General features: G+C 43.0%; 1 protein-coding gene across 1 annotated transcript in view; it reads right to left on the bottom strand.

Annotated features, from left to right (window-relative positions):
- Positions 1–9,064: 9,064 nt before the first annotated feature.
- The window catches only part of LOC308282605 (hydroxyacylglutathione hydrolase, mitochondrial-like), a gene marked incomplete at its 3' end in the record, with an annotated part of 30,219 nt that continues 13,712 nt past the window's right edge, over positions 9,065–25,571 (bottom strand). The window contains exons 10-17 of the mRNA XM_080722992.1: positions 21,677–21,818; positions 20,784–20,848; positions 19,248–19,365; positions 16,917–17,025; positions 16,204–16,307; positions 12,972–13,073; positions 10,307–10,386; positions 9,065–9,218 (exon numbers count right to left, since the gene is read on the bottom strand). Of these exons, the coding sequence (XP_080579118.1) occupies positions 9,065–9,218; positions 10,307–10,386; positions 12,972–13,073; positions 16,204–16,307; positions 16,917–17,025; positions 19,248–19,365; positions 20,784–20,848; positions 21,677–21,818 (874 nt within the window). The remainder of the gene's footprint in view (positions 9,219–10,306; positions 10,387–12,971; positions 13,074–16,203; positions 16,308–16,916; positions 17,026–19,247; positions 19,366–20,783; positions 20,849–21,676; positions 21,819–25,571) is intronic.

The following is a 25,571-nucleotide window of genomic DNA, read 5'->3' as shown; positions in this document are numbered from 1 at the left end:
TTGACCAGAAGCCCACAGCTTTCTAATTCTGTGCAAATCATCGAGTAAAGATGAAAGATTATAGATAGATTAGCTTTATTGTCATTCAACAATACATAAAATGCATTCATTGAACGAAATTATGTTCCACTGGCTTACTGGAATCTAAAACTACAGCCGAGCCCACGCGAGCCCATGGCATCTCACCCCTGATCATGGGTCAGATGTTTTTTTACAGATAGATGTAGGTATATGATTGTATTTCATGATCCATCAAGTCAATCAATCAATCAATCAATCAATCAATCAATCAATCAATCGACAAATTCCACCCCAAAATATTGCACAGTATTTTTTCCTAGAGAATTACAGGAGGAGGAATATTGATAATTTGAGGAGTAAGGAGCTGGTTGGTTTAATTAATAATTTGTAATTATCGTTGCCAGCTTCCTTATCTTCTCCACCAGTGATATAACAAACATATATGTTTGTTTTATTTTATAAAGATACAGTGCAGGACAATGGCTATAAAGCAAGACAAAGCAACTAAATACACCACTCAAATCTTGGAATCAATGTGTTATGTTATTGTTTTTGTCTCTTCTGTTTTCTTTTCATGACGAGGGAAATTTAATTTCACTGTTATCCAGAAGGACCCTATAATCTACTCAAATTGTAAATGAACATACACAAACACTAAACGGAATCCAATTGCAGACTATTTAGGCTACAGTATTACAGTTTTTTTCGATTGCTAAAACACATTTTTCAAAACTGTACGTTTGTTTCAAAACTGCACACACAAAACTCCAAACATCAAACACAAATTGCTAAACCCTGGCATCCCTTTGCAAAACAACTCTTTGCCATCAAATCTCTTAACATGTTCACAAAATGGAACTCGTGTTTTCATTTGGTAAACACAGCCATATTTTCACATGACACACACATGCATTCATTGAATAAACACAACTAGCTTTTGGCTGAACACTACCAAGCATGAACAGAACACTGAAGAGCAAAATTGAAAACACAATTGTCGAAATGGAACACACTGAATGAATGTCAATTACTCTGGTAAATGAACCAATTCCCTTTTTGTAAAATGACCCAGTGTATGCCCACTAATCTCATAGACAAACATAAAACAGCACACAAACATGCAGACAAAACATTTTATTGACTGTAGGTCCAAACGTTTACCCCCAAACACTCCAAACACACAACGCCTCGCATCGCGAGGCGTTGTGTGCTTGTAGATCGGCTGTTTTCAATAGTTTTGTGCGACAGTCTTGTATGATGTAGCAGGGCTTTGCTTTACCAAAAGACGTACACATTTGAAACTTGGAGATACAAGTTTTCTGCCCGAGAGTGACAATATTTTAGTGATTACAGTATGTTGCGAGGAAAACGTTGAGATAATAGCCATTTTGGTTAGAACTGACTGAAAATAACTTTGTACTTCAAGTTTAAAATTATACTAAATAATATTTTGTCCAAATAAATTCCAAATATTATCAAATGATCTCGCGGCACCCCTGGACTGCCGTTGTGGCACCCCAGGGTGCCCCATCACCCACTTTGAAAACCCCTGGCCTAGAGTGCCGCATGAAGCCCTGACAGGCCTCAAAGCCCACATCTCCACAAGACTCCTCCACGGCCTGAAGCAGTGGGACCTGGCTCTGAATTGCTCGCCTGACCCGAAAGTTTAGAGATTTGAATATTTGTGTGTTGTGGATTGATGCTTTGAGATTTTATGTGAGAAGTGTGTGCAAACCTGAAAAGTGTGTCTTGTGTTTTGACAACAAGGTGATGTGAAATGTACATCAGAGTGTAAAGAAGGAAAGTCAGAGTCTAATATGATAAGGAAATCTAAAGTAGTAACAAATTGAGTCAAGCGATTGGGGACAGAAGTAAAGGTTGTGAAAATTGTGCCAAATTTTTGAAAAATGTGTTTTAGCAATCGAAAAAAACTGTAATGAAACGAGGAGTGAGTTGCAAAATCAGAACAGGCCAGTAGGTGGAAGACCTCTATGAACACAAAGGTAGTCACAATGTCAAATGACACCTCTCTACACCACATCCCTTTGAGTGTAGAGATGGAATTTGAACACTCTCAGAGTAACAGACCTGTTATGGTATTTCAGGGCTAGCTCTTTGTGTGTTTCTGTTAATATTATATTGTCCGCTAATTTTGTATGTGAAAAAAAAAAAAACGTTTGGACAAAAATGTCCACCACAAGCCAGCATGGAAATGACCCTTGAATGACATCATAAGATAAGGTGACTCTCCACCAAACAGACTACTTCAAACCAGAGGCGTCACAGTGGTACTGAAGCCCGTATCAGAGTGTACAGTGGAGAGTTATCCACCGCAAATTTGAGGTTGAAAGCTTTCCACCTCAAGTCAGAAAATAAGTGCAGGACATCATAGTCACTCACGGTGGAGTCCTGTACACCGTGACTGACTGGTCTAGATCGACCAATCAGTGAACGGGGTGTAGAGCCTGTCTGTCTGATAGTAAAAACAGAGAGATGTGTTGGGACTTGCGGTGTAAAGCTCTCCACCGCGAGGAATGATGTAACGTTGTAGTTTCATGACTCAAAAAGACTCGAAAAGACTACACCGCGGTGTAAAGCCTTCCACCGCCCAGGCGACTATGATGCCGGCTTGAGTTACCGGGGCCCAAGGTGGAAGGACCTTAATTATTTTATGCTTTAACTATTGAAAAATAGCAGATATACAAGCTCGAAGCTGTGAGCTTGTATATCTGCTATTTTTCAATAGTTAAAGCAAAATATAGTGCATAATAATGCGTTCCCAGTCTAAATGACTGGGAATGAAGAACATTCATGGGGGGCCCGCAGTGAATCCTTGTACCCAGGGCCCAGAATTTGGTGTGACGCCCCTGCTTCAGACTACAACAGACTACAACAGACTACAACAGACTACAACAGACTACTTCAGACTACAACAGACTACAACAGACTACTTCAGACTACAACAGACTACAACAGACTACTTCAGACTACAACAGACTAGCACAAGTTGGCATTGTTTACTGTCAGCCGAAGCCACATTGAATTCAGACATAACTCTCCACACCAGGAGCTGGTCTGCACCGTCCAGAACCCTCTATGAGAGAGTCGCGCCAACTCCGTTCACTTCATGGGGCCAGGTCTTCTACAGTACATACACATATATTGGCGACAAATCAAAGTGCGAACTGGACGTTTACAGAATGCATTGGAGTCTATGAGGGGAAAGTGACATATCGAGTTACATGAAGCGCGTGACCAGCACTGTTTCTGACCATGCACTGGGTTAGAACTCTCTAGTACAAGGCTCTGGCACGGTACCGGCCAGCCAGTGTTGCCAGATCTGCATGTTATGAGCAACTTTGGGATTGTTTTCCTGTAAAGTCGCTTGTAAACATTCATAGTTGTGGTTGCTTTAGTTTGGGCTTTTTCTGAAGTGTAGTTGCTTATTTGGGCTTGTTTTCAAGATTCTTTTAGAAAATAGTTGATGTAATAATAGGGCTAATAAACTGGTCACTTCTTTTGGGCTTGTTTTCATAGACATGGTCACTAGAGTTTCACTCAAATAAATCAGGCAACACAGGAGCCTCCAGTTTCAGCTCGCAACAAAACAAAAAAAAAACACACTTATTATTTTCACTAGCTTAGCTTTGGAGTTTGGTTGGTATTAGGTCCTTTAATGAACTCTGTTTAAGAACATTTACTGTAGAGGCAGCGTTGCACTAGCCCGTGTTTGTGCACTGTGTGTGTGGCATGCTTGTTTTAGGCCTAGAATTATTGAATTATTGAATGCTTTAACCAGTGAAAATAGCAGATAATACAAGCGCACAGCGCGAGCTTGTATATCTGCTATTTTTGAAAAAGTCGTGAAAATGTGTGCAAATCTTTGAATATATGTATTTTCAAAGCGAACGTTTGTAACTCAAATTTTGCTTCTGGGTGGTCTCTGGAACTAAATATTTTGAGATGCGGATCCGTGGCCAAATAAATATAATTTTGGGGGTCCTTCACATGAAAAGGTTTGAGAACCACTGACATAGCAGTCTCTCAAGAACAGACTAACTGAGCTCCAGTTAAGTGAAAAGGACCTTTTCTTTGACGATGGCTGGCCAGATTGCTGACATACAAACATGGGTTCTTAGAAGGATTCAAATCTTAGAATCTTAGAAGGATTCAAAAATGTATAGAATCGGGTCAAAATTCTAATTTTCACGATTTTTCAAAAATAGCAGATCTACAAGATCGCAGCGCTGCACTCGGTGCCGCGCTGTGAGCTTGTATATCTGCTATTTTTCAATAGTTAAAGCATAAAAGAATGATACACAATAATGTGTACCCGTTCTGAATGGGTTAAACAACACAAACCTGTACCGTGACTGGCTCAATTAGCACACAGTGCTTTCTGGACAGAGCAGCTTAACCACTTTAAAGAGACATGAAACCCTGGGCTGATTTTGTAGTTCAGGAGCAGAGGGTCAAAACACGACAGGATTAAATAAGACTGACCTTGGCACGACGACGCTTGTAGGTCTGCTATTGACGTATCTGACGTTCCCGGCATGCAACACCATACAGTACACCATCATGCAATAGAGAATACAGACATACATACAGTTTTACATTTGCTGTAATTTCTTAACACAGGGTTCCCACACATTTTTAGCAATTCATTTCCAAAACCTTTCCAAAACATTTCCAGAATATTTAACCCAATTTCCAGGACTATATAACAATAATTCAGCCCAATAACAAGTCGCTTACTCCTATGCGCAATGCCCAAAGACAGGTAGTGTATGCCAGTGGTTCTCAACCTTTTCAGGCTGTGACCCCTGAAATAATCATATTTTAACTGGGGACCCCCCACCCTGACGAGCACTAAGAGTTGAGGAATTTTGTATAACAGGTTTCTATTGTGAAAATAGCCGATCTACATGCTCAGAGCATCATCACACCTTCTGTGAACAAGGAGCCCTCAAAAATCAAGTAAATACAATCGGAAAAAAGCCTTGGCAGTAATCTACATTAAGGCATGTTTTCACTACAGTTCCGGAATTTTTCCTGCAAAATAATTAGCATAATCATTTTCAACTTGCCGGGAGTTTTGTTTTTTGGGTGTTTTCACATGAGCAAAAATGCTGGCAAAATACATCGTTTTCACTACTAAACCATCACGGAATGAAAAACCGTGTTGCCAGACTTTGCGAGAGAAATAAGCAACCAGGTGTACGAAAATAAGCCCCAAAAAGTGATATTATCTAGGCCACAAAAGCAATTTAAAACTATAAGCATCGCCACATCAGCTACTTGACAATTACCGATCTAAAAGATCACAACAAATAAAAAGCAGACAGAAACGATCAATACATACAAGCAACTTTACGGAAATCAAGACCATAGTCGCTTATAATTAGCAAACATGGCAACCAGTGCTTACCACACCGTCTGCGTCTGGATGCTTGGTCGCTTGCTAAAGCAGCAGCGAGTCACGTCTGTTCGTCTCTCCTTTTCTCTCTCACCAATGGATTTAACAAGTTACAAGAAATATTCTTCATGAAACAACACATGTGAACCTTATGTGTGTCACATAAGGTTCAGAAAGGATCGCTTATGCAACGTGTTGCACATGTGGGATTGTGGGCTTGTTTTTTTTTTCTTCACGCGTCACCGATGGATGCTGGTCATCCACTCGCTCGCTGCTCAGTAAAACACTTTACGACGAGAAACTATTAACTAATGATGCCGCTCTTTGAGTTGGTAGCTTCCAACTTTCATCACAGCATAGGCCAAATGAGCGCATTGTGTCTCACTCAGACAAAAAATAGGCTATAGCACCGTAAAAAAAGTTGGTAAAGATTCCAGCTTTTATCACATTACGAGCGCATCGCGCTCCTGTCTCCAGAGCGGACTTGTATCAAAACCCACACAGCTTAATTACAAATAGGCTATAGAATAATTTTGAACCATGCATTGATCTAGCATTAAGCTTGCATTTCTCGACGTCTGTCTTCTGTGTTTGGCTGGTTAGCCTGGCTTACATAACATTCGAATGCAATATGGATTCTGAAGCTTTCAATCCCAATTACAATGCTTTAACTGTTAATATTGGCTCCTTGCGTGCACCTGCTTGTCCGAAAAAAGTAAAAATCACGGTATGCCGTTTTCACTGTGGGGATATTTCTATTCTGCCGGGACTTTAGGCAAAAATTACTAGGTATTTTCCCGTCACGTTTGGGACACCAAAACTCACGGAAGACAAAATAAGTGGCCGTTTTCACATGGCGTGAATTTCAAAATTGCCGTCATTTTGGAAAAAACTTCCAGAAGTTTGACTCAGTGAAAACGGGGCTTTAGTTATGGCAAAACTATGCTCAAAGTGGAAAACTACAAAAGAGCAAAATCAGCCTAGAGTTCCATGCCCCTTTTAAGCCCTATTTTATACGGTACTTTGTCTCACAGCGAAAAATAGTGCAGTTGAGCACATAGTACAAGTACAAGTAGAAAGGCTATTTTCCAACAGTCTTTGCCTATAATGCCCAACATGGGGACACCTGGGTTTAAAGTGCTTAAGGGTTGAGGTGGATGTGCTTTGTGGTACATGTTATGGTACATGATATTAATGGTACAAATTATGGTACATATTATGATACATAATTATTATGGCAAAAGAATGGAATATCATCTGCAACAGTTACACTGGGAATGTGATACAGAGGCTGTTTGAACCTATGCAGAAAGAATCACACATGCACTGTGTGCAGTTTACAGTTTACAGTTTAGGCATTTAGCAGACGCTTTTAATCCAAAGCGACTTACAATAAGCAGATACAACATCGCAATAATAAACAAGATAATAGGTCAGTACATTAACAGCAATATAACAATGTAAATGGATATCTATCTAGAGAAAAACACAATATAATCAAGTTCTAAAGAAACCTAACAAACAAATGTTAACTAGCTTCATGTATGGTCATTGATTTTACTGTAGTGCTAAGGGTTTAGGTGGAGTCTGAAAAGGTGAGTCTTCAGTCCACGGCGAAAGGTAGCGAGTGAGTCCGTTGTTCTAAGTGCGACAGGGAGTTTATTCCACAACTTGGGAGCCAAGAGGGCAAACTGTCTCGGACGAGTGGATTTTTGCCCTGGAGTTTTTAGCGAGGGTTCGGTCAGCATCCCTGTGTTGGCTGATCTAAGTGAACGAGTGGGGGTGTAGGGGTTGATCAGCTTTTGGAGGTATGGAGGAGCCATACCTTTGGCTGCTTTGAAGGTCAGCATCAGTGTTTTGTATTCCATGCGGGCCGCAACCGGGAGCCAGTGGAGGCTGCGGAGAAGGTGTGCTATTATTGTATCCATAGGCGATGCATTGTTAAAGGAGCGCTTCTTTCCACTGGAGACGACGGAGGTGTGCCGTCTCAAGCAGACTTGACGTAGTGCTCCCTAATCCCTACCTCCGGTTCAGCCAATCACAAGCTGCGGCCAACAAGGCATCTCCTACTACGGACACCATAGTCGCGCGCTATATCTGTATCTCACTGCACTCATTCCATTTAGATCCACACATTCCTCCCTTTATGTCCGTGTGAGGAGCACCAGCCTGGTTCCACTCCCAGTTCCACAGGCCTCTATAGTGCTGGGATCTGGATCCAACGTTCCTGGTTCGGAACCTGGTGGTTCCGAACCAGGAATCATTCCTAAATCACATTTAGGAACAGTTTAACTTCCAGAACCGGCTTTTATCACACTGTCAGACAGAGCTGTGTGTGTGTGTGTGTGTGTGTGTGTGTGTGTGTGTGTGTGTGTGTGTGTGGACTTACAATACCGGGTGGTTCACAAGCCTTTTAATTCCATGGGCCAACCATAACTCTGAGAGTGTACAAATGCACGGGTCCATTTGGTTCCATTTGTACACTCAAGAGTTACAGACCTGTAAGGCTCCATATGGATCCCCCAGTAGGAATCGTTAAAGGGATATTTCACTGTCAAATAAACGTAACATTAAATCAATATAGAAAAGATATACATGAAAAAAGTAATGGAAATCCTCACGCACCAGAAGGACATAATAATAATGTGTGTGGTTGGCCGTACTTTTTAATACATTTTTTATATATATTTTTTTAAATGGTTATTTTAATTGAAAGTGAAAAACCCCTTTAAAGTGAACCGTTAAGGAATGAGACCATTAACATGGAATCGTTAAGGAACCGGACAAGTTAAAAACCTAAAGGACCCCCAACCCTACAGGAGTCTCAGGGCCTGAGGAGACCCCACTCCAGGGCTCACCATGGCGTGGGGAGGGGGCTCAGGGTCTGAGGAGACCCCACTCCATGGCTCACGATGGCGTGGGGAGGGGGCTCAGGGTCTGAGGAGGGGGCTCACCATGGTGTGGGGAGGGGGCTCACCATGGTGTGGGGAGGGGGCTCACCATGGTGTGGGGAGGGGGCTCACCATGGTGTGGGGAGGGGGCTCACCATGGTGTGAGGAGGCGGCTCACCATGGTGTGGGGAGGGGGCTCACCATGGTGTGGGGAGGGGGCTCACCATGGTGTGGGGAGGGGGCTCACCATGGTGTGAGGAGGCGGCTCACCATGGTGTGGGGAGGGGGCTCACCATGGTGTGGGGAGGGGGCTCACCATGGTGTGGGGAGGGGGCTCAGGGTCTGAGGAGGGGGCTCACCATGGTGTGGGGAGGGGGCTCACCATGGCGTGGGGAGGGGGCTCAGGGTCTGAGGAGGGGGCTCACCATGGTGTGGGGAGGGGGCTCAGGGCCTGAGGAGCCCCCACTGCAGTGACAGCATGGGCGTGGGGAGGGGGCTCACCATGGCATGGGGAGGCGGCTCAGGGCCTGAGGAGCCCCCACTCAGGGTCTGAGGAGCCCCCACTGAGGAGAGGGGGCTCAGGGTCTGAGGAGGCCCCACTCCAGAGGGGAGGGGGCTCAGGGTCTGAGGAGCCCCACTCCAGAGGGGAGGGGGCTCAGGGTCTGAGGAGGCTCCACTCCAGAGGGGAGGGGGCTCAGGGTCTGAGGAGGCTCCACTCCAGAGGGGAGGGGGCTCAGGGTCTGAGGAGGCCCCATTCCAGGGCCAGCATGGCGTGGGGAGGGGGAACTCTCTCCTTGGGCTTCTTGAACTTGTCCTTCTCCTTACGCAGGACCCTCAGCACCTCCACGGGGTCCGTCTTCCCCGTGAACCTCTGGACCCCTTCCTCCCTACACACACACACACATATATACACTGTGAACCTCTGGACCCCTTCCTCCCTACACACAAACACACACATATATATATATATATATATATATATATATATATATATATATATATATATATATATATATATATATATATACACGCCATATACACTGTGAACCTCTGGACCCCTTCCTCCCTACACACACACACACACACACACACACACACATATCTATACATATATACACTGTGAACCTCTGCACCCCTTCCTCCCTACACACAGCAAAAGGGACGTTCAAGGTGGTGTTAAAGTAAGTACAGTGGTATTTCATTGTTTAAAACAGGTGTTAAATAGCTCTGTGTTCCCAAAGCAATCGTTGCTAGAGTACAGAGTTGTTTGTTCAGTAACAGGGGTCACTCCAGTAAACGTAAATATTTCACCCGATGAATTTGGTGAATTTGGAAGCGATGAAACAAATGAGCAGACAAAATTGGAACTGGAACGCAAGCAATGTCAACTGTCATTGTGAAAAATAGCTGGTTTATTAAATAGTTTATTAAATAGCTGGAGAGACAGGGAAACCTCTGCTACTGAAAAAAAATACACTATAGCAATAACTACTATAAGACTATTTAACCTTTATGTTTAAAGGAGCTATAGTCAACTTTTTCACTGTAGGGCCGCCACTTTGTTTACATCCTAGTCTAGGATGTAAACAAAGTGTCGGTCTGACAATGGCCAAAATGATTATTTTATCATTATGTTACGCTTTTTGTGGTCATTTTTTAATAGAAACACATATATGAAGCTTATTTGTTTATAAAATATTTTCGAAACATTATTTTTATTTTAGCATCCGTTTTTCAAGAAAATGTTGACTATAGCTCCTTTAATACAAAGTAACATAACTTACAGCCCCAAAACACAATGAAGAATAAAGGCTTGTCCATTTTAGACATAAACACAGGATCTGTACTGTGTGTAGTATATTTAAACTGCATATCTGCATACTGTCTGTACATAGCGTACGTGTGAATTATCTAACCATAACTGCAAACATGCTGCTTACACACTACACACCCTACACACGTATAAAGGACTTACGAGAGTCGTAGAAAAGGGTTGTATTCAAACTCCTCCACTAAGGTAGATGGCACTGTGGGCTTGTCCTCGTCATCTCTAGCCTGCAGACACAGGGAGCCACGTACAGTAGATCAGTGGTTCCCAAACCAAAAGATTTGCCAAAATGGCCTGTAATGCTGTTCGTTTGGCATTCACTCTCATTTTGGGCTTCAAGTGCTGGCACTTTTGCGGGCCTAGGATGGCTCAATGTAGAAGAGAGGGTTAAACAATTGAAAATGGGTCTGACTTTCAAAATAGTCAACGCAAATCTATCATCAACCCCCACAGTGCCTGTATATTTGACTAAACACCTCTAAAAAGTAAGCGACACCCACAACTACAACACCAGAGGGAGCGCAAACAACGATTTAATAATAGAAACCCAAAGTACAAAAATGGGGAAATTCTCCTTTTACAATACAGCCACTGAAGTGTGGAATTCCTTGACTATTTCCCTTAAAACAAGTAACTCGCTGGCCTCCTTTAAAACGGCCCTGAAAAATCATCTGTCAGGAGGTCAGAGGCGTAGGTAGTCATAATTTTTCCCTGGTGAAAAGTGATTATTTTTGTTTTGCCTCCTGCACCGAACATACTGTATATGTGAATTATTTATTATTATCAGTTACAACGAATATTGCCATGTTCTGTAAATTGAGTGCCTAGGACTTCCAATGGAATCAAGACTGTAAAATGACTTATTGGGATGTTCCTATTGGTCAGAATGCTTTTAGCCGTGCCAGTGCTGTGCTGCATTTCTTTTTTTAAATATGTCCACTGTACATGTGTGTAAATTCATTATGCCAATAAAATAATCAATCAATCAAAGTTGTGTTCCAGTCACAGGTGTGTGCCAGCAGTTACAGGTGTGTGCCTAGCACCTGAGCATGGGTTCTGCCAGAATTTGGGACCTAACGCTATCCTACAGGATGACAACCATCGCCCCCACAGAGCTAGGATCATCAGAGAGTACCTCATCCAATTGAACACTTGTGGGATCAGCTTGGGCGAGCAGTACGTGCTAGACTGAGTGACCAACAGAACCACGTTGGCTAACTTGTGACAAATCCTGGTTGAGGAATGGGATGCCACCCCACAGCACTGCAGAATGTGGCTAGGTTGGTGACCAGCAGGAGGAGGAGGTGCCAAGCTGTTGTGGCTGCGTATGGATCTTCCACACGCTACTGAGGTCCCTGACACGGAGTGTAAAATTAATATGAAATGCAATAAAAATGCAATCTTCAAAGCTCCAAGCAACACAGGTGAATACCATCAGAAAAGTATTACAGGTAAATTTGGCAATTTTGGTTCGGCGCTACCCACACGTATGGCTGTGTTGTTCATTCCACAAATGCCCGATGCTTACAAGCTGTACCTGGTTGTAAAGGTGATTAATCAACGATAAATATGATATATAATACCAGTTGGTATTATTAAAGGAGAGATACCTGTATAATGGACCGAAGTCAATTCCCCTTACTTTTTGTGCACAGTTTTAGTTGGTATGAACTCTGCAATCAACATGACTTTTTAAAACTACATTTTTATAGTTAGAGTGCTCAGTGTGAACAGATTTTTTTTTAGAACACTTTTTTAAACTACCGGTATATATTTGTAGTTATAGTTCATAGTTATGCTCAGTGTGTAGGGCTGTCACAATTATTACATAATCGTCTAATCGTGCTTATTTGACATAATCGTGATTATTTTTCATGATCGTCATAATCGTTTCCATGTCAAAAATAGTGGAAATAGCAGATCTACAAGTTCACAACGCGTCGCTATTTCCAAAGTTATTTTTTAAGTAGTAAGTTGTCAAATATGTCAGTAATTTCTTTGTATATTTAGGTTATGTGTCATATCTACCATGTACAACTTCAAAGCCTAAAAGCCAAACAGAAATGTAATTATCAACGACAAAAAACACAGTTAAATCGTTAATCGCCAATTATTTGAGTGACAATTAATCGTCATGTAAAATGTCATATCGTGACAGCCCTATCAGTGTGTAAGCCCAACATAATATAACTACAGAATGATCACCCTGGCCCACTATAGTTAATAGTTATGTTCAGTATGAACTAAGCCCAACATATAACTCCAGAATGCTCACCCTGGCCCACTATAGTTAATAGTTATGTTCAGTATGAACTACGCCCAACATATAACTCCAGAATGCTCACCCTGGCCCACTATAGTTAATAGTTATGTTCAGTATGAACTAAGCCCAACATATAACTACAGAATGCTCACCCTGGCCCACTATAGTTAATAGTTATGTTCAGTATGAACTACGCCCAACATATAACTCCAGAATGCTCACCCTGGCCCACTATAGTTAATAGTTATGTTCAGTATGAACTAAGCCCAACATATAACTACAGAATGCTCACCCTGGCCCACTATAGTTAATAGTTATGCTCAGTGTGTAAGCCCAACATAATGAACATATAACTACAGAATGCTCACCCTGGCCCAGGCCCAACATATAACTACAGAATGCTCACCCTGGCCCAGGCCCAACATATAACTACAGAATGCTCACCCTGGCCCAGGCCCAACATATAACTACAGAATGCTCACCCTGGCCTACTATAGTTAATAGTTATGCTCAGTGTGTAAGCCCAACATTTAACTACAGAATGCTCACCCTGGCCCAGCTCAGCATCTCCTTGACCTTCTGGTTGTCCGGCTCCACCAGTAGGGCAAACTTCAGGTTCTTGATGGTGTACTCGTGTCCACAGAACACCTTCTGCAAGAGACAATCAATGCCCATGCCCATCAATCATTTCAGTAAGAATAGTGTGGCTGTCACACAATGCCAAGGCACACCTAAACCTTAATTGTATAGAGCAGTGGTTCTCAACCTTTTCGGGACGCAACCCCCAAAATATTCATATTTTAACTGGGGATCCCCCACCCTACGAGCACTAAGAGTTGAGGCATTACATTTTCTATAACACGGTTCTACTGTGAACATAGCAGATGTATGCTATTTTTTTGAATTTCTGCCTCTAATATTTGACAATTTGGCAAATGTTTAATAAGTCATTTTATAGGTAGTACTTACACTCTAGAAATTCACTTTAGAAATGTGCAGATACCCTCTATGCACTTATGCTGTATACGGCTTTGTTTACTGTTGAGTGAGAAAACAATGTTGCACGTTAAGTTAATGATCTGGGGACCCCCCGAAATAATTTGGGGACCCCCCTGGGTGTCCCGACCCACAGGTTGAGAACCACTGTTTTAACCTCTAGCACCTTTAGGCCTCTTTTCCACCAAAACAACCTTGGTTCTAGAACTGGTTTCCGTTCCTTCTTGGTACAACCAACGTTTAGGTTTCTGAACCAATTCATTTTCAATGGACACACTCTGAACTGGTTCAATATTATGCAGGGGAAAAAAGAACTGAACCGGTTCAACCCCGGTGAAAAAGGGGCTTTAGACTGAGAGCAGTTCTCAGTGGGGATTTTACTTCAGTGGTTAAGAAATGGGGGTCTGTGGCAAAGCACATACATTTGGGGGTCCTTGACATTGTGCCTCTGCGTCATTAGAGAGGCTTCTCTGAAGAAAGACGATGAATGCTGAGTGTTGTGCTCAAACCCCTCACTGCGTCTTGTGTTTTTTTTTTTTTTTTTTCTTTTTTCTTTTTGCTATGACTCCTGTCCTTACATCACCTCTGATCTGAGGCCATGGTGGCAGGCAGCTGTGATGTTAACCATGTTAATGCCAGCTCACTACTAATAAGAACATACGTTTGCCATGCTGGGGTGGCATAGCTCAGGGGGGGAGAAACCGTCATTAGAGCACAAAGGGTTCCCAGTTTGAATCTGGTCTCCCCCTGAGTTAATGTCCTTAATGTTAAGAGTCCTTGAGCAAGACTCTGAAACCCTAGTTGTTGCTCCCGGTTAGCAGGTTGGTGCCTTGCATGTTTTCCTCCACCATCGGTGTATGAATGTGTGTGTGAATGGGTGAATGTAATGCACAATCTATGTAAAGCGCCTTGGATAAAAGCGCTATATAAATGCACCATTTAACATTTATGCTGGCTTGTGGTAGGCATCTTTGTGAAAATTCGATTTTTGCCATGGACATACAAAATGGGTGAACAATAATATTACCAGAATCACATAGAGCTAGACCACATATAAATGACCATTACAGGTCTGTAACTCTGAAGAGGGTTCACATTTGTACACACTCAGGAGTTATGGGGGTCCTTGAAAATAAAACGTCTGAGAACCTCTGACTGCTAATGTGCCATACATAGTGTCATAGAAAATAAGTGTCATACATATTCAGAAGAAAACCCATGGAGACTCACATTCAGTAATTGGGACTTTTAAACATTAACATAGGAACAGTATAATGGTATGTAAAAACAAATTATAGAATTTGGCAAAGTCTTGCCACAGACACATGTGTCCGTGTACGCCTGTACACTACAGCAGGGTTCCCAAACCTTTTGGTCTCAGGACACCCCATAAATATTGTTTTAATCGGAGGCACCCCTACATTATAATTTTCACTCCCAGCACCTTATATTTATAGCATATTGTCGTCGTCGGGTGGAAACCTTGTATGTCCAAAACCGTTCGTTTTGTATTTATCATCTATAAAATGTACTAAACTAGTGAAAACAGCAGATCTTCAAGCACAGTGCTTGTAGATCGGCTGTTTTCTCTAGTTTTGTGCGACAGTCTTGTATGATGAAGCTGGGCTTTGCGACTGAAAGACGTACACATTTGGAGATACGAGGTTTCTGCTTGACAGTGACGATATTTTAGTGATTATGTTGTGAGGAAAACTGACTGAACATAACTTTGTACTTCAAGTTTAAAATGATACTAAATATTTTTTTCAAGTGTCCAAATACGTTCCAAATATCAAATTATCTCGCGGCACCCCTGGACTGCCGTCGCGGCACCCCACCAGGGTGCCCCGTCACCCACTTTGAAAACCCCTGCACTACGGACATATTGATGACCCCTGGTTTTGTACCGTCTCCTGGGGCAGCGTGGTCAGAACCTGGCTCAGGTTGAGGTACATACTGACCGTGTCCTGAGGCAGCGTGGTCAGAACCTGGCCCAGTTGAGGTACATACTGACCGTGTCCTGAGGCAGTGTGGACAGAACCTGGCTCAGGTTGTGGTACATACTGACCGTGTCCTGAGGCAGCGTGGACAGAACCTGGCTCAGGTTGTGGTACATACTGACCGTGTCCTGACTGAGGCAGTGTGGACAGAACCTGGCTCAGGTTGTGGTACATACTGACCGTGTCCTGAGGCAGCGTGGACAGAACCTGGCCCAGTTGAGGTACATACTGACCGTGTCCTGAGGCAGTGTGGACAGAACCTGGCTCAGGTTGTGGTACATACTGACCGTGTCCTGAGGCAGCGTGGACAGAACCTGGCTCAGGTTGTGGTACATACTGACCGTGTCCTGAGGCAGCGTGGTCAGAACCTGGCTCAGGTTGTGGTACATACTGACCGTGTCCTGAGGCAGCGTGGTCAGAACCTGGCTCAGGTTGTGGTACATACTGACCGTGTCCTGACTGAGGCAGCGTGGACAGAACCTGGCTCAGGTTGTGGTACATACTGACCGTGTCCTGAGGCAGTGTGGACAGAACCTGGCTCAGGTTGTGGTACATACTGACCGTGTCCTGAGGCAGTGTGGACAGAACCTGGCTCAGGTTGTGGTACATACTGACCGTGTCCTGACTGAGGCAGTGTGGACAGAACCTGGCTCAGGTTGTGGTACATACTGACCGTGTCCTGACTGAGGCAGTGTGGACAGAACCTGGCTCAGGTTGTGGTACATACTGACCGTGTCCTGAGGCAGCGTGGTCAGAACCTGGCTCAGGTTGTGGTACATACTGACCGTGTCCTGAGGCAGCGTGGACAGAACCTGGCTCAGGTTGTGGTACATCTGCTCTGCCGTGCCCTCCAGGAAGCGCCCGCAGCCGCCCACAAACAGCGTGTCTCCTGAGTGACCACCACAGAGGAAGACACACAGGATGTCACAGAGAGGAGAGGAGGTAGTCACGCGTAGACTATTCCACAATCTCCAAATGCTATATAGAGTCTGGAACTATACCTATACTCCTGAAATCCGGAAATATTATTTCTGATAAGCAGCAAGCTGCAATTGCTTAGATGATTTTGATTTATATTAGGATAAATGTGCGCGACTGTGAAACCAAAACGGAAGTGGGGAGGAGGCTTCACTTCCGCTTCATCGCTTCTCTACACCGGATACTCATGATCAGAACATCCGTCTCCCAGACTGTATGACGGGAGCATCTACAAATTGTGGGAGTCAACAGTCTGGCCACGCGAGACTAGGTGAGGAGTGGACCCTCCCTGTGGTCCCACCACACCACATACAGGAGAACACTTTAACAGTTTTTTGACAATTATTCATATTTAACATATTACATTAATTAATATTACATTAGTTTCACCAGCTCTTTTATGTTATCACACACACACACACACACACACACACACACACACACACACACACACACACACACACACACACACACACACACACACACACACACACACACACACACACACAGAGACGAGGACCTGTGAAGACAGCAGGGGCGTCGGTGCACTCATCCTCCCACACAAAGTAGCACATGTGACCAGAGGTGTGGCAGGGAGTGGACAGACACCTCACGTTGATGCAGCTGAACTGAGAATGAAAGGAAACACCAACACATCAAACCACCATCACATCACACACTGTGTTATTCAGCACCATATCAAACCATCATCACATCACACACTACTGTATTCAGCACCATATCAAACCATCATCACATCAGACACGGTGTGTTATTCAAAGACATGAGAGAACTGAGGTTGTGGAATGAATGATTTGGCATAGTGGGCCCTATTTTCATCCATGCTAAATGCTAGCTCTTGTCCATAGCGTTAGAGCAGGGGTCTTCAATGTTTTCAGGCCAGGGACCCCTTAGCTGAGAGAGAGAGATGAAGCAGGGGCCCCCTCTAGTACATATTGTATAAATGTGTGATGCAGATTTTCATCGATTTCATGGATAGATTCATAGACCTGTTTGACAGCAGTTGGATTTGTGTTTTTAGTTAACTTGACCTTTCACTCTGTACTTGGTCTGCTCTTTTTTACCTCTACACCAAACCTATTTGAACGAAAATAGACGATTTACAAGCTGCGAGGCGTTGAGAGCTTGTAGATCTGCTATCTTTGGCTAAAGTTCTCCTCAGAAAAGGGATGCGAGCGAGGGTTCAAGTTGTTAATTTAAATGAATGATCCTATCACAAAGATTTGGTGGCCCCCCTGTCGTAACTCTGAGGACCCCCTGTTGAAGGCCCCTCCCTGCGTTAGAGGAGTTCTCCTTAACGCTAGGTTTCTCTACATCCGTCCGGACGAGGCTCAGCCTGCACTCCTGTCGTCTGGTCCGAAAATAACAAAAACATTTTCAACAGTGTCAACAAGCATTGACTAGTCAGAAATAGCAGATGTACAAGCTCACAGCGTGTCAATTACTTTGTGCCGTGCTGCAAGCTTGTACATCTGCTATTTCTGACTAGTCAACGCAAGAAATCTAAAAGGAACACACGGTTTTAATGCGTTATGGTTCTTGTATTCAGGCAGGGCTACTCTGTCTACATAAATAATGGACATCGTAGCAGCAACGCATGTCATGGACAACGTCTATGTTTTTTTTTTTTTTAATATTGACTACATCAGTGGTTCTCAAACCTTTTTGGCTGCAGTACCCCCTGATACTGATTTCTGAAGCCGAGTACCCCCTTCCCCTGGCTACAGCATTTTGCTTAGAAAAATAGACATCAGGTCCAGTTCCAATGCCAATATGTTCAAAATAAAACAGCATAATGGCAAATAAACATTGCTTTCTATTCAATAACTGCCAATGTTTTATCATTAACCACACCAGTAAAAGACATATTCCCATTTTCTAGTTTTTCTCCAGTACCCCTGCGTACCCCCTAGGGCAGTGATACTCAAACTCCGGCCCGCAGGCCACTTCCAGCCCGCGGCGCAATTTTGACTGGCCCACTAGCTTAATGTCCTCGAAGTCACGCATCCAACAAGCTTTAAATTGAGCAGATTGGACCTTGCGTTCCCGAGATAATGGCCAAAACATATTGAATGTGGCCATTGAAATCGCCGATTTTCTTTTCTTTTTTTTTTACCAGTGGCTCTGTTTGACTAATTAGCATACCCAAAACGTCATTGTAGGAAATCAATGAATGAGAGGTGTACTGTAGCTCTACTTAACAACTGCATCATTAGCCATTTGGTAGCTAAACAGTCTGGGTAATATCTTTTAAGTAGCTAGATTGTTTGATTTTATTTGAATTTCCTTAGCCATAAGTATCTATTTTCTAAGTTTATATTCTGTAAAACACCATTTCTGTTTAATGTGGGCCAAGTCATGAATAACATTGTGAAGCTATTGAAAGAGAGATGTGCTCAGCCATCTTTAATGTTATCCCTCTTGATAGCAGGCAGACAGATATCAACCCAGACAAATAGCAGACAAATGTACTTTAGTTTGTTTTAGTGTTTTTGTGGAATATGCTAATTGCACAGAAGTATTAAAAAGAGAGCAACATTTAGCAAATTACTTTGATTACAAATTGTGTCACTGACAGAATATACATGGATTTCCAAGCCATAAAATAATGCACATTGCACTTGTCTTATGTGGAAATAAAGCAAATAAAAGAGAGAAGTGATCAAATAATGTCATTTCATCAACTGGCCCGCGGCCCCTTGACATTTTTGTAATGTGGCCCACTGGTTCAGAAGTTTGAGTATCCCTGCCCTAGGGGAACACGTACCCCCATTTGAGAAACACTGGACTACATGTTTTAGCTGCAGCACGAAATTAAATGAACTTGGACCTTGAGCTCCTGAGTGTGGGTGACTTTGTGGGTCAGGCCGGCGATGCGGTCGTCTCCCCCGAACACCCTGAGCCCCGGGACCTCCTTCAACAGGGCCTCGTTCCCCTGCGTGTGGTCCCTGACGGACGGGGACATACAGTATGCATCGTTCGTTACAATATCATGAACTGTTAAGCCCTTTGCACACAGGACAGTTGCGTTTTTTTTCGTTTGCTGCATGAATAAAACGCATTGGATTTGGTGTGCAAGGCTGTGCGGAATCGGCGCTGCGGATCCAAAAAGGAGTGATGAGTTTTTTACCGCATGCGACAAGACGCACGAATCGAACTGGTTTCGATCGAGAAAAAAACGCACGGCGGCAGCCACTCGTCGCACGGCTAATTCGGAGCCGGTGTGCATGAGGTCATAGAGAATCATTGTTTTCTTTTCAAAAAATTATATTGTCCGTTTTATCCGTGCGGTTAAACGCGCCTGTGTGCAAAGGGCTTTACTCATTCCTTTGGCCTCCATGTGTGCTCAAGAATATGATAACGAACGTCAGGGGTCAGCAATATGTCAGTACATAGCACATTTTAGACATTATTTTTTACACGCCATTATAAATGTTCTTATTTATTTTTTTTATATATTTTTTTTTATCCCACGTTTTTTGCAACCCATTTTCTCACCCAGTGCCAACTACCTAACCTGTAGTCCTGGTTTCCGCTCTCCCCCTGCCGTGCCAGGGGACATTGGGGAGCACCTGGCTGGCTAGGGGGAGGTAGTATAGAAACCAGGAAAATAAATGTTCTTATTTTGATCATAAGACCCAGCATGGTCTGTTTGCCCTCCTCCACCCATGCTAGGCAGGAAGCTTCGTGCGTAGCATGAAGGCCAGTACCACCAGGCAAAGAATAGTTTCTTCCCTGTAGCTGTGAGAATTATGAACTCTGGACGTTGAAACTGTGATCTTTGCATTTGTGAGATTACTTGTGAACTCTACACTATGAACTGAACTGCGACACATGAACTGTTTTTCTAACGCTGTTTTTTTAGTACTGTCTTTTTAGCGGGCAAGTGCAATTGCTTTTAGGTATGAGTTAGTTTTTATAGTGTCTAGGTATATTTTATTATTTATAACAAATTTTGTTCTGTACTGAATGACAAATAAACTCCTTGAACCTTGAATTATTATTTACTATATGACACTATGGCATGTTAGGAGTCCAACTAAAGTACTAGTGGTTCTTAAATGTTTAATTTGCAAGGACACCCTTGACTCTGAGAGTGTACAAATGGAACATTGGTTCGATTTGTACCCTCTCAGACCTGTTATGGTCATTCATGGCTACAGCTCTTTCTGTGTTCCTGGTAATATTATTGACCAGTCATTTTGTATTATCTGTGGCAAAAACAGAATTTTTACAAAGATTTCCACCACACAAGCCATCATGGCGATGAGCCCTGTGTCACCACAGTTGCTGTTGCATGTCAGGAGTGTCAGAACCAGATTGGGAGTCTAGTCTACTTGCTGAAGAAAAGCCCTTCTCTTCTCACCAGTGATGGTGAGTGGCGAGGACGGCCGTGAGAGACAGTTCTTCTCTCTTCACGATTTCCAGGAGCTGTCAGAACACAAAGTGAAATGCATTAATGATTGATTCAAACCAGTTCTATTATTAAGCTCTATCCAAAACACTGGCCATAGCAGGCTATGGTTTCTAATGGTTCTCAAACTATTATTCTTTTATTTTTTCAAATACAGGCAGATGGTATAAATGATTAGGCCATGGACCCCAAAATTCAAGAGACTGTAAGAATGGAGTATACCACCAGAAAGCTTGCCCTAAAAACACAGTCCCCTCGGGCATCTATCCCGCAGAGTGGTAGAATGGTCTCTGGCTGGTATTCCCAAACATAAGCTCCGTAAAACTACCCCTTAAGTTATTTCTTTAACCTTATATTCAGGAAAAAACAAATACAAGAACCAACCCACTGAGTGGCTGGCGACGTGGCGTGAGGTCAGAGGAAAAAAGAAATAGGACAAGCGTGTTTTAAGGCGAGCATTCCGGTTACCTATCCACAAGTTTCCAACATCCCATCGTGCATTGCGCAGAAGTTGGACGGAGCTTCCGGCGCAGCAGCCGAGTGTGATCTACAAGCTCACAACGGCTGCATCTGCGACGCGACGTGAGCTTGTATGTCTGCTGTTAACCGGAAGTGTGGTGCAAAAAATTCTCCAGTAAATTCCCGCGGAAAGAGGTGGATAGGCTAAATGAAACTAAATGGACTATGGGACATTTTGGTTACCTTCAGTAAAATCTCTGAGTTACAGGCCAGTATGGGTCAATTTAGTTTCCAATCATGAACTTACTTAGCTGGGGGCTCCCTTCAAGGACCCCACTTTGAGAACCACAGCTTTTTTTTGTTTCGTTTTTTTGTTTGTTTCTCACCCGGTGGGGTACAGCAGGGTCCACTGCCAGGGCCTCTTTGCTTTGCTCGTTGATGATCAGGTACATGTAGTTGTCCTCCAGAATGGAGATCACCTTCACCTTCATGGTGTGCGCGCGCACCACGACGCACGCACGCACGACCCTGCACTACTCAGTGGTAGGCTATTGTTCCAAACGTAGGAGACGGTGTTTGAAGGAGCGCTCGTTTTATGGTTAGATATGTCACAGTTATTGTCCACGACATTGCAAGCGGCGCGAAGGCCAGCGGACCTTGGTTCTGTTCTTCGCGCCCGAGCGCCGCAGGCGCGAGTGCCCGCGAGTTACGAAGCCGTGGTGAATGCAATCGTTAAGCGCACGATAAACGCCCGCGCAGTCCAAGTGAGTGGTGAATGCAATCGTTAAGCGCACGATAAACGCCCGCGCAGTCCAAGTGACCACAGCCGAGCGCTCCAGACCTCCGCTCCAGCCAATCACAAGCCGCGCCTTCTAATTTATGCAACCCCGTCTCCTACGGTAGGAATACTCGCCAGTGGTAGTGCACTGTCTGTCTGGGAGAAGAAACACAATCTTTTAAAAGCCTTTATTAATACAAGCTTGGTTTAAAATAAAATAAAATCAATGCACTTGTCAATGTCATGTTGCACTAAAAGAATAAGCATTGTGTTCATGCACAGCACAGCCCATAGCTGTCATGACAGCCATGGATAATCTTCTCCCTGGCTTTTGCATTTACTCCATATCTGCCCTGTACATCTACATAAACGTTCACATTTCAAATATAAAGTGCTTAACCCATGGTCAAATATGTTAAATTACTGCACGGTACCACAGAAGTACCAGTATCTTCCGTATTGTTAAATAAAAAGCATTTTAATCCGATCGGTAGCCATTTCTCTCATAGAGTTACATATGAATCAAGAGTGTAGTACACCTCCCAACCGATAGGGTCACGTTGTTGAAAGCACAATGGCAAACGGAGAAAAACGCCACTCATCGGATCGACATGGTTTTTATTGAACTATTCAATAAAGGTACTTCTGCAGGCTCGGACAATAATGTAACATCCGTGGCCATTGGTCAAGCACTTTATATTTGAAATCTGAACGTTTATGTAGATGTACGGGACAAATATAGAGAAGGCGTAGAAACCAGACTCAAGCTCATCCATGACGGTCATCATGTGAATACCATGGCTAGGTACATGCAGCGCTGCGGCTGTCTAAAGATGTTGTGTGTAATTTAATTGTTCTGTTGATGTTGGTACAAGTTGTGGACGTAATGGATCGATAATAAAATGGATTCTTTCCCTACCAATAGCCGTGTGTGTATTTTCAACAGACCAGGTCGCTTTCCCTGCAGATCAAGGCTGCGTCCGAAATCCACCCTATTCTCTAATGTAGTGTACTAAAAGGGGGCTCCGCCATTTTGAACTAGTGTCCGAATGTATAGTGAGCATTTTTGTACCCTAATATAGTGTACTGAAGTATCCCACAATGCATTTGGATTTGTAGTGAGCATTCGATGGTCACTATTCAAGCGCTATTCAAGCCCTGCCGCCCCACAATGCACTGCGCTACGGCCGCTGTCTCGCGCTTTGAGCACGCACATGCGGTGTGCACGCGCACACGCACACTGCAGGTTCGTCTCTGCGTCTCTGCATGGCAGGAGGAGTAGCCACCTGTTGCTGAGCAAACGCAACAGAACCGCTCGTAGCAGAACCACCGGCTAAAGAAAACAACTGTCCACAGCATTGTCACCAGAGAACAAAATTTGCTTTTCATCATTTAATGATGAAAACAGCTCTAAAGTTGTTTATGAAGAGAATATACGAGAATAGACGCTGGAGGCTTTTGTTTTTCGATCTTTTCTTCCCAACCTTCCACAGCTGATAATAATAATAATGTTATTTAAATTAGCAAGAATAACCTATTTTATCACAAACATGGGTGTATGTCTGCATGTGAGACAAATGAATGTGGCATAAACATTATTCATTCATTGATTCACCAATGAATGAATACAATTTAAAAAAAATATATAGGCCTATACATTTTTTAACATTATTTTATTGAATTGTGATGAATAAAAACATAATTATATTTGGCCTATTTCTCATAACAACGCAACATGTTGGTATGTTATTTCCAATCCACATTGGGGAGTTGATGTACAAGCTCACAACGCGTCGCTTCGCCCCCTGTTGAGAGCTTGTAGATCGGCTATTATTTATTGCTCCAAAAGCCAGCGCTAGAGTGTTTTAACTGTGCGACAGCGATGACGCAACCAGATGGCGACGGGGTAGTGTCCGAAATGCGCTGATTTGTTCACTACTGTAGTACACTACATCTGGATCCCTCATTTAGGGTTAGGGAGTAGGGAACGTGTTCCGCATTTCGGACACAGCCCAAGTCTCATTAAAAATGTTTTCACTGGGAGATGGTCCGTATCACTGCATCATCGAGCAGAAAACCCCAAGGCATTTTAGTCGAGCCAGAAACATCCAAGAAAAAGGTTGTGAATTAAAGGAGTAGTTCACCCCCAACAATACTTTATTCGATTGATTACTCATGCCATGGAGACTTGAGTTCAATAATATTTTTAGGTTTTTGTCGCATTCCTAAGACAAATAAATTGATTATAGTAAATTTACCCTGATGGTTTCCCCATCCAGTGCCATGCATTTGGGTCCCCATCCAGGGCCATGCATCCGGAATCAATGGGGTAAATAATCACATTTTTGTACGACAAATACAACAAAATATTATTGAACTCAAGTCTCTATGGCATGAGTAATCAATAGAAAAAAGTCATTTTGGGGGTGAACTACTCCTTTAAGGCTGCAAGCAAAATCCATAATAATAATGATGATTATGATTATGATGATGATGATTACATTTGTAGAGCACCTTTCAAGAGACCAAAGGATGCTATGCATGGCTGTATGTTGTAATAAACTAAACCAGCTAGTCTTATAAGCCATTATTTTATATACTTTTGTCATCAACAGTGTCACACAACAATCATCTACAAGCTCACGACATCACAAGCTTGTAGATCTGTAATTTCTTTGGCATTTTTGAAAATCAAATTATTAATCATTAATCATTTGTGTATTATTGATTAAACAGATTTGTTTCATTAATTGTTGCACCCGTATTAATCCATATAAATTGAGAAGCTGATCAGAAGTAAGGTACACACAGACATCAGACACTGTATTACATTTATACACTGCATTTTATATTGTTTGTTGAATTGCATCGTACAAGACCTAGTGTAACTGATCAGAACTACATTTCCATAGAAGATGGATACTGTACCAAAGTTATAACAGAACGTGATCACCTTGCTAGGTTATTCTACATAACAGTGTGTTGCTCTGTATGAGAGGTCTGCTAAATCAGTGGTTCTCAACCTGTGGGTCGGGACTCCCAGGGGGGTCCTCCAGATGACAGTGAAGTGACAATTTAAGGACTTTTAAGACCTTTTTAAAACCTCAAAAAGAAATAATAAAATAAAAAGACCAAGACCACTATGCATCAAACGTAATCAACAAACAATACTACAGTATAAGAAACTGATCAATCATTGGCCGAATTGTCAAATAATATAAGAACGAGGCAGACACACGCCTCGCTTTGTGATTACTCTGGGGGATTCCCAGTTCAAATATTACTTTTTTTCAGGGGTCGCAGCCTGAAAAAGTTGAGAACCACTGTGCAAAATGCCTGAATTGTAAATAGTAGATTGAGTCAGGGACGTGCTGGCCATTGGGAAAAGCGGGACAACTCCCGAACGGCCGGTTCATTCCCGTCCGGTCCAGGCCGGCCATTAGGAAAAAAATAAAAATAAAATGTCGTTCCATTTTGGGGGCTGGGCGGCCAACAAAGTAAAT

This window comes from Nannobrachium achirus (genome assembly GCF_963921795.1).
Source record: "Nannobrachium achirus genome assembly, chromosome: 4".
Taxonomy (NCBI): Eukaryota; Metazoa; Chordata; class Actinopteri; order Myctophiformes; family Myctophidae; genus Nannobrachium; species Nannobrachium achirus.
The sequence above is the reverse complement of the archived record's forward strand: the minus strand, read 5'-3'. Positions and strand labels throughout refer to the sequence as shown.